Consider the following 10,727-nt stretch of genomic DNA (forward strand, 5'->3'; position numbering starts at 1 on the left):
AACACACAACTCATCACATAAAATCACCTAACTAACTCTTTTACTTGTGTTACAAGTAACCAACATTGGTTACAATGAATTACCCTCAACACACCACCTAATTAATTGTTGCCAATGTATCTACACTTTGGTTTAGCCAAATTACAATACTCAAAAAACAAAATGTTGCGAACCAAACACTAGACACATGACAGCCCTTTAAAGCACACTTTCTTGCCACCACCAGCACCAAACTTAGTCAACAATGCACTCACCACCAGCATCACTGACTATGTACCAGTCCCACAAAGAACTAACCATTCCAAATCCTGACAGTATGCAGCAATTGCTCCCAAACTCTGTGATATATTGTAGGGTTCTTAGCAGCAACACAATATCTTGCAAATTAGTACACCTTTTGTAACAAAATCTTCACTAATTTTGTTAGACTCAACCCATCAATATGAAGCCTTTTTATCATCTTGCACTGCTCAACAACAATTCCAACTTCTGGACACTCACCAATTGTTGGATCAAAGACCCCCCTATGAACACACACTCACAAGATGCAAATTTTTCAATTTGAAACACTTTTTTACACCAACAAGGCCCCATCACTAACTTGAATCTTCTCAAATCTCGACCAACTCAGAATTCAAATTTTCCACCGTCACAAGTTTTATTTTGTTGAACAGCCTTCTCTCCATTGCATAGTGGGTATCGCTCTTTGTAATTGATCATCTCTCCAATACCCCTACATTCATTGCAAGAATGTTGCATTTGTTGAATCATATCAACACCATACCAGAACCTTGACAACCAACACATGTCATTGAATCCCAAGATTTTGACTCTTTCTTCTTTAGATTAAACACCACCAAAAATAGATTCTTCACTCTCCACATCACAACTTTACCACTGTCACAAGAGTCGTCCCTCAGTCACCAATACACCGAATCAATTCCACAGTCAGAAAATGATTCAACATCATCTTCATCGTTAACTGTACGAAGCCTCATCTTAACAGAAATTTTATTGATAATGTTGTTGTAATCTACGACGGCATGAACACACTTAACACCGAATAATTACGACATAACTGAAATCTTCTTCAAATTCTTACAATTCTTTGCAAGAATAAACACGAGCACATATCAAAGAATTAAACATTTTTTACCTCAACATTCAGAATCACTTCATCATCAAGACTCACTTTCTAAAAATCTCTCTCCGTGTGTTGTGCTCGATACCACTGCTGTAAGCAATTCACTTTCCTTTTCGCCAAGCAGCACCTTTCTTCTTTGGCTCCACTGTGATCTTTGTTTGAATCTTTTGACGCTTCTTTTTCACTTTTGGTAGAAGAACTCCTCTGAAAATTCATCTTTTCTCGGATTTCTTGCAGGAAGCACTATATTCCTCTTCTTGGATACCTCTTTGCACCATTTCCAGCACTCTCCAGAAAACAAAGATTTCTTGCATCCTCACCACCCACTTCTCAATTCTTTGATTGAAAAGTAATCTCTTTTGCGGAAGCCATTATTGAAACCCCATGGATCAATAGCCAATGGCTCTGATGTCACTGTTGGAACTTAATTAAAGCAAGAACATACACACATAATTGAGAGAGAATTAAGAGAGAAAGAAGTTATTGTTATTGATCTCACTATATCACAATGTCACTTTACACCACTATTTATAATGTGTTGCTTACAGGTTAAGTTACTAACAAACTAGTAACTACCCCTAACTAACTCCCTAAGATCAAGTAACTAACATAACAGAAAAACTAACAAACACACAACTCATCACATAAAATCACCTAACTAACTCTTTTACTTGTGTTACAAGTAACCAACATTGGTTACAATGAATTACCCTCAACACATCGCAATCACATTGAGAGAAACAAGGAGAGGGTTGAGATTTAGGCTTCGTTTTGATCACAAAAGAAACTGAGAGGAAAGAAATTGAAAGGAAAGAAAGAGAATAAAAAGTGAAATTTGTAGCGTCCTCCCTAAAAATTAAGGCTAATTCTAAGGATGAACTGCTAATCTACTCAACTAGCTAATACAAAAAACTGCGCGAAGCGATAAACGCTCGCTAAAACAGTAAAGTCGCCACCGAACTTTATTTATTCCACGCGGCCACGCGGAAAAGGAAAATATCGATAAAACCTTTAAGTGGAAAGGGTGGTCATCGCAACCAAAATTCCGGGTTCGGGAGTCGGTTATGCGAAGGGAAGGTATTAGCACCCCTCGCATCCGTTGTATTCAACGGGAACCTTCTCTTTAGATCTAGGATTAAAATTAGTTCTCGCGCTTGTGTAATGATGCTTTATTATTTGTGCTATACTAATTAAACGAAGAAAAGACATTAAAAGACACTAAAGACTCTTAACATTTCTTTTGACACAAAAAGTTTTTTTATTAATGTGCTTGACGAGATACACCATCCCGCTCCTACGTATTCCCAGGTGCAATGGGAAATTCAAAGCTACACGCAGTTCTCGGGTAGAAAATACGTGTTTGTTGGTTGATTTTAATTCGCAAAAAGGACTCTTTTTACACAAACACTCTTTTTTAACACATAATACACTCTTAACTACACAAAATACCCTTTTTAAATACACGGGACTCCTTTTTTAAACACATGGAAAAAACCTCTTAAACACATAAGACTCCTTAAAACATTTCTTAAACACATGAAACACTCTAATACATTTTTTAAACACATAAGACTCAGTTAAACATTTTTCACAAAAAAGACTCAGTTTAGTGCGTTGCGTTCATTTTATGGTTTTTATTACTTTTTGAAAAGAAATAATTAAAAGAACGCCGGTTATCCACATTTCGAGGTAATCACCAAGAATACGAATAACCAGAGAACCGGAGAGCCACATGACAAACCGATCCTTTTTCATTCTATTTTTATTAAAAAAAAGACAAGTTTCTTTTTTATCACACAAATAACTTAACAAAAGAGATAAACTATTCTAACATACTAAACCCTAAAAAACAATCTAACATATTTCCACCTTTTTATACTAAAAGAAATAAAAATACGAAAGATAAAACACTAAAAAAAAAATTAAAAAAACACATTTTTTAAGTCAGGGGGGTGTAAACAGCAGATCTGGGCTGCACAGGGGGTGTGGATAGCAGAAAAATAGGTTCTGGGCTTAAGGCCCAACACCCCAATCAGCAAACCAACCAAAAATACAAAAAAAACGAAAAAAACGAAAAAAAGAAAAACAACAGGGGGGGGAGGTTCGAACCCGTCCCCTCTGCTTCCTAGGGCGCGCGCTCCAGCCAACTGGGCTGTGGGAGCTGTTGTGTTAAAACCTCTCACCAACTTATACTTAAACCGAATCAACTTAAAATATTTTTTTAAAACAAACATTCCTATAAATGGCAAACTAAGACAGAAACCGTATAATTTTCTTTCAGTTTCAGTTTTCTTCTTTCTCTCTTCTCCTCTCTCCCTAGGCTCTGCTAGGGTTTCTCATCCACCCACCGCCGGCGCGGCGGCCGTCAGGCCAGACGGCGGCGCCGCCATGCCGGAACCCTAAAAACCACCCAAAAAGAAAAAAGTTTCAAAGAACCCCCCCTTTATCCTACCCCTAGATCAAGAATCTGAACATAAAAAGTTTAGAATCCTCACCCAAACGCAGATCGGAGGCAGTTTTTCTCAAAATCTCTCTTCTTCTTCTTCTTTTTCGTTCTGTTTTGTTTGTTTTTTGTTTACTGGTTGTGATGGTTATGGTGGTATGGTTGCTGTTTTTTTTAGAACGGTTGAAAAAAAGAAAGGGTTTTTCTGTTTCTTTTTTTTTTGTTTTTTTCTTTGCTGGATTTGAAGTTTTTTGTGATAAAAAAAAAAAAAAAATTAGGGTTTTTGTGGTTTGTTTTTGCAGGTGCGGCTCTCTCTTTTTTTCCTCTGAATTTTCTCCTCTGTTCTGAGTTTTGGGTTGCTGTTATATATACCCAAAAATTAGGGTTTGTGTTTGATGGAAAAGGGAAGAAGTTGACTTCAATTTTTTTCTTTGTTAAAGGCAGTGGTTTGAACGGGAAAGAGGACACTGTTTTGAGTTTGTGTTGTTCAGTGTTATGCAGGTGTTGCAGGTTATTTTAACTTTTGCTTCTTGTCTCTGTTGTGTTGCAGAACTTTGGGAAAAAAGAAAGAAGGGAAAGGAAAGATTCATCTGGGTTGGAGAATTCAGCCTCTGATCTTGCTGCTTTGGACATTGTTTTGATTTTTTTTTTTTTAAAAATGAATAAAATAAAAAAAATAAAAAAAAAGAAATAAATAAAAGAAGGGAAGAACACGTATAAAAAAAAAAGAAGAGAAAGGCCCTTTTTTTTGAAAAATAATAAAAAAAAAAAAAAAAGAATAAATAATAAAATAAATAAAAAAGTACTTGAACAAACAAATGAGGTATTTTAAAATACCTCTTTGCCGAAATTTCAGAAAAATAAAATAGACGAGAAACATCGTAGTCAAAATTTAGGGTACAACAAAATTATTATTTAGTTGTTTGGTATAAAGGAAAGTGGTAGTAAAGAAAGATAAAAAGTAATAAAAAAGAAAGATGTATATTTTCACAATGACAAAAGTAACCCTAACAACCTTCTTTAATTACAAGAGATTTAATAATTATTTTTTAACAAAACAAAAATAATTTGGCTTAATTAATTAAATGTCACATTGGTCCCTTCTGTTAATTTATTAACACATAAATCTTTTAATCTTGACATTTGATTCTTTTATCAAAATAGTAATTATTGGATTTTGTATGTCTACCATATCTAGCAATACACCACCAACAACTATTTTTTCTCTTCATTTCTTCATCTTATTCGACGAACACACCATTGAAGCTCCAATGAAGCTTTCACAAAAAAACTCAAATAGGCCTCAAAAATCACAAAAGAATACACAAATTCACTTGATTTTTCACACTGGTCATAAATCTATGCTTAGATTTCACAATGGAGCTTATATTTTGAAAACCAGAACAACAACTTAAGAACATAAAAATGACCAAAACATGATTCAAGCAAACCCATGCAAAATTAATGGTTGAAAAAGCTTCAGAACGTGATATTGAACATAGATCAACTAATACTTACTTGGTTTAAGCTTCCGAAGGTTCATGTGTGTTTTTATTAACGGATCTCAAAATGACTCAAAGGGGAAGCAATAAATTGTGATGAAAGAGAAGAGATTACAAGAGGAGGTTGTTAAGAAGGTTGATGATGCCAAGAGAAAAGAGGTTGTTGCAAAGGGGAAGGAAGAAATGGTTGAGTAAATTTTTGGATTTTGTTTGAATATTTGAATTTTTTTTCTCTTTTGGTTTTTTTTTTCATGAAGTTTAATTTAAGAAGATAGATGAACAAGAGACTATAATAAAAAAACTCAATAATTATAAAGGCATATTAGTTTTTTTCTTTTTCGTGAAAAAGAAAAAACAATTTAATCCTTTAATTTAAATCAAAATTAATAAAATAAAAGTTTCACATGTTCCATTTTTATTTTTTATGAAAATATTGCTTGAAGTTTAAACCAACTTTCACTATTATTTTAAGGGTCTATACATAATATGAATTTTTTTTTAAAATTGTCCACCCCTGGAAGGTGAACCGTGTATTTCATAAGGTATCGAAAAAGTGTATATATAAGTAAATTTTTTTATAAAAAAAATTAATTTTTTAAATTCATTGAAAAAATAATGTATTTAGTCAATAATGTAGATTATATATATTATTTTCTCAATGAATATTTAAAAAAAAAAAACTTCAAAATTATAAATAAAAAGAAAGGTGGAGTAGTAGAAAGAAGGGAACCAAACAAAACTCTCAAAGTTTCTCTTTTTTATTTTTTTTCTTCATGTAATTGACTGTTGTTAGCCTCTATTTTTCGTACACCTTGTGCCAATTTGGGAATTTATTTTTAATATATTTGGTTCTTTGAACGATTAAAACCTTCGAGAGAAAATTAACAAAATCTGTAATAGAAAAGACCATTCTAGCTAGATCTTCTCTAGTGCCAACTGCCAACAGGTGTGAAATCCCACCAAATGAAAACATTAAGTTTATAGGCATAATGATTGTCTTTTCTAAAAATATGATAAATGAATAAATTCATAGAACTGATCTTAGAGAGACAAGTTAACCGTTTATTCTTCGGTTGTCAAGGGACAAAATGAGATGACTTGAAGGTCAAGATAGCCAACTTTGAGTCACTTTAGATCAGATCTATATTAGATATTCCATATTTTAAAGACCAATAATTTTTTATTCTTTATATTCCATATATATATATATATATATGAATTGTTTATATAAAATTTGGTTTAATATATATTTCCCTAATAGTTCAACAAAAGTAAATCTATTATCAAAAGAAAATAAAAGTAAATCTTGGTGAAAAACAAAAGCAAGTAAATATTTTTTTTAGACAAATAAAATAATCTCACTTTGGAAGAAATATTACATGGAAGATGTATAAAATCGATTGATCAAAGATTTTCGTGATCAATTAACACAAGACAACAAATTAAATTTTATTTACATCTCTGTTTTTGACAATAAACTTTATTTATAACTTTTGAATCAAAAAACTTTATTTATAACTTGATAGACAAGTTTTTATAAATAAAAAAGGCTGCCTAAAAAAAAGGGTCACAAAAAAAAAATTGACATATATTTTGTTTCCAAATAAGATCTAAATTTTTTTTTTTGTGGTTTACAGATCTAAATTAATTATTTGTTATAAAAAAATCTAAATATATGTTTTTTTAACTAAATCTAAAAGCTTAAGGATATTGATCCCATATTTTATTTTTTGATAGAATATTGATCCCTTATATTATTAAAAAAAAAAACTATTTATCCCTTATTGAAATTTTATATTTGATTTTTTTTTTACTAAATCACTTTTATTTATCCTTAATTTATTTGTTAACATCTCCTTCTATATATACATCTCCTGCAAACTCAAACATCACACTTTTTGTTTTTGAGTATTACAACAGAGTCACATAATTTGAGTCTTGGAGAGATCATTCACTATTAAGGTAAAACACACTGATCTTATAACTTTCGTATTTTATATATTTACACAATGGTTGTTTATTTTTTTTGTCTTTGTCCTTGTTCTTGTGTTTGATTTTGTTTTAGTATGTTCTTGGGGTTTGTTTTTATCATGTTGTTGTCTTGTGGAAAGAACCATTCACCGTCACAACCTTTTATGTTTAAATTAAATGTTAACTTTGTCTTCTTTTTTTCTAGAAAATTCTAACATTAAAGGACAAGAAAAATTAAATGTTAGAAAATTCTAACATTCATTGTTTTAGTATATTCTTAGAGTAATCTGTGTCGTAACCTTATGACGATATTTTTTTAAGTTATAGTTTGGTAATCAAAATTGGAAGCAATTTATTTTAAAAATTTAGATGTAGTTAATAAGTATTTAGAATTTTGTTGGAAAGATGCAGACAAATATATTTTTTTGCAAAGTGTTAATTATGAATTTTGATTAGTTTTAAAGGTTAAAATAATTATATGGTGTAAAATTGTGAAAAGACATAAGATTCACTTTGAACATGCCCCTAAAAGACATAAGATTTTAAATAGTTACATGATTCTTGTTAACCAAAAGAACATTGAATAACAAAGTTAGAACTTATCCCGCATAAAATAAATTTTTTAAAATTTTTATAAGTTAGAATTAGTCTCGTATACGACAATTAATTTTAAATTTATGTAAGTTCGAAATTATCATGTATAAAGTAGTTTTTTTTTAAAAAAAGAAATTTATAATTTATAACTTGTCTCACATTTAATAAATATTTCTCAATTTTTATCAGTTAAAATTTATCTTGTACATATAATTAATTTGGAATTTATATAAGTTAGAACTTATCCCGTATAAAATAAGTTTTTTGAAATTTTTATAATTTAGAACTTGTCTCACATATGATAATTATTTTGAAATCTAAGTTATAATTTGTCCCGTATCTGATAATTAATTTGAAATTTATATAAGTTAGAACTTATCCCGTATAAAAGTTTTTTTTTTTAGTTTTTATAATTTAGAACTTGTTTCACTATCTCACGTTTGATAATTATTTTGAAATTTTTATCAGTTAGAAATTGTCTCGTATATGATAGTTATTTGAAATTTATATAAGTTAGAACTTATTCTGTATAAAATAATTTTTTTAAAAAAAATTGTAATTGGTTAGAACTTTCTCACATTTGATAACTATTTTAAAAAATTTATCAATTAGAATTTGTCCCATATATATATATATATATATATATATATATATATATATATATATATATATATATATATATATATATATATATATATCATAGTTCGTTTGAAATTTAAATAAGTTAGAACTTATCCCGTATAAAATAGTTTTTTTGAAATTTTTATTAGTTATAACTTGTGTCACATGTGATAATTATTTTGATTTTTTTATCAGTGATAATTTATCCCGTATACGATAGTTTCTTTTTATAGGATCCGTATACGATAGTTAAAATTTATATATAAATTAAAATTATCCAGTGTATATAGAATTTTGAATAAGTGATGAGGGGAAAAAATTTTGAATTTGAAATTTGGTGAGACATTGAAAGAAGCAAAAAGATGTCACATGTGTTTGTGACTTAGATGGCTTAGTTTCATCAAACTGAAAAAGACATAAATGACTCAGTGGCTTGGTTAAAATGTAAAATCTAGTTTGATAAAACATTTTTCCACTCACAAATGCCCTAAATGGCTGATATGACTTGGTTTCATTTGAAAAGGAGTGATACTTTTAGTTTAATCATCAAATTTTTGGACATTAATTACCCCCACTTAGGATACATGGCAGCACCTTAAGCAATGATAGTTTAAACTTATTCAGAGCAATTAACTTTCTTATAAGATTATATAGATATATAGTAATAGTTTTGTCTTTGTGTTATCGATTTTTTAAAAGTAAAAATAGTTACACTATTAAATTATTTTTGAATTACTTAACATATGTCTTATGAGTGCAAGTTAGCGAGACCTATTCTTTTATCTATTTTCTTTATGCTCTTTATTTTCCTTAATATTTCTTTATTTTTGTTTTACTAAATAATTATTTTTTTAGTTGTCATCGTATGCTTAACTCAATATAATTATTTTGATTTTTTGAACGTAAACCTTTAAATATTTCAGCACGAATGGGAATTATTATTATTTTGGGCATTTAATTTGTTGACTAGTTCTTTTTAACTATATTGTATTTTGTTTGAAATTTGAAGAATGGGCCGTGCAAAAATAGCTATGAAATACATCCAAAAGGGGAAATCTCGCAAACTATCTTACAATCAGAGAATAAATGGATTAAAAAGCAAAATTTCTGAATTTTCTAAGTCCGGAGCAAAAGCTTGCTTGATTGTGTACAATGATGATGATAATTTTGGAGCGATGACATGGCCAGAAGATCCAACAACCGTAAACTCCATGCTTCAAGAATATGAGCATCAAAAGATTGAGACACCTCCTAAGATATTTGATGTCAAAGACTACTTTGAAAATAAAAAAGATATAGCTCAAGCTGCAATTATCAAGGTGCGCAAAGATATCCTCAAGAACAAGTATCCAACTTGGCATCCAAATTTCAATCAAATGGAAGAGAAAAATCTCATTTCTTTCATTACTAGCATAGAGGAAAAGATTCAAGTTTGTAATGGAAAAATTAGCATGCTTAAAGATATGCAACAAAATGACACTAATTTCTTGCAAAACACTCCTCACATGCAAATTATGGTACAAGAGAATGTTACCATACCTCAAATGCAACAACAAATTCATGCTCCTATGAAATCAATTGATGATATACAAGCTGAGAATGTTACCATACCTCAAATGCAACAACAAATTCATGCTCCTATGAAGTCAATTGATGATATTAGTGAGATGGTGGTACAAGAGAATGTTTTCATACCTCAAATGCATGCCCCTATGAAGTCAATTGATGATATTAGTGAGATGATGGTACAAGAGAATGTTATCATACCTCAAATGCAACAACAAATTCATGCTCCTATGAAGTCAATTGATGATATTAGTGAGATGGTGGTACAAGAGAATGTTTTCATACCTCAAATGCATGCCCCTATGAAGTCAATTGATGATATTAGTGAGATGATGGTACAAGAGAATGTTACCATACATCAAATGCAACAACAAATTCATCCTCCTGTGAAGTCAATTGATTACATTAATGAGATGATGGATTTCACCGATCTTGTTGATTTGCCTCCTATTTCATCAACAAAGCAACTTGGTCAATTTGTGGAGTGTGGTAATCAAGTGTTTAATCATGATACTCAACTTGTTGATCCTATTGATTGGACTAATTATCTTGATCCTGATATTTTCAACTGGGCTAGTAACCCAGATGAGCTTTCTTGCAAAGATATTTCAACTAGGTGACATGAGATGTTTGATATCGACACATAGAGTTACATTTATAATTTTATATTTTTCAAATTATTATTCATGTCAACATGGTATAATATCATCATTATCTTAGTTCTTCATAGTTTTAAACATATATGGCTACATTATGTTTTTAGCTTGCTAATCAAAGATGAGACTATGTTTTAGGTTTTCTAGTATTTTCATTTGGTTTCATTTTTTTTGGTTTGGTGTTTTTAAAACTTTATCTCTTTAAGTGACGTGTTTTGTTTTGAAAATAT

At 30.1% G+C, this 10,727-nt stretch overlaps 1 protein-coding gene across 1 annotated transcript; it reads left to right on the forward strand.

Annotated features, from left to right (window-relative positions):
* Positions 1-9,285: 9,285 nt before the first annotated feature.
* LOC123886171 lies at positions 9,286-10,461 on the forward strand. The gene has a single exon (XM_045935508.1). The coding sequence runs from the start codon at positions 9,286-9,288 to the stop codon at positions 10,459-10,461; it is 1,176 nt and encodes a 391-aa protein (XP_045791464.1).
* Positions 10,462-10,727: the final 266 nt, after the last annotated feature.

Source organism: Trifolium pratense, linkage group LG5 (assembly GCF_020283565.1).
Source record: "Trifolium pratense cultivar HEN17-A07 linkage group LG5, ARS_RC_1.1, whole genome shotgun sequence".
Lineage (NCBI taxonomy): Eukaryota > Viridiplantae > Streptophyta > Magnoliopsida > Fabales > Fabaceae > Trifolium > Trifolium pratense.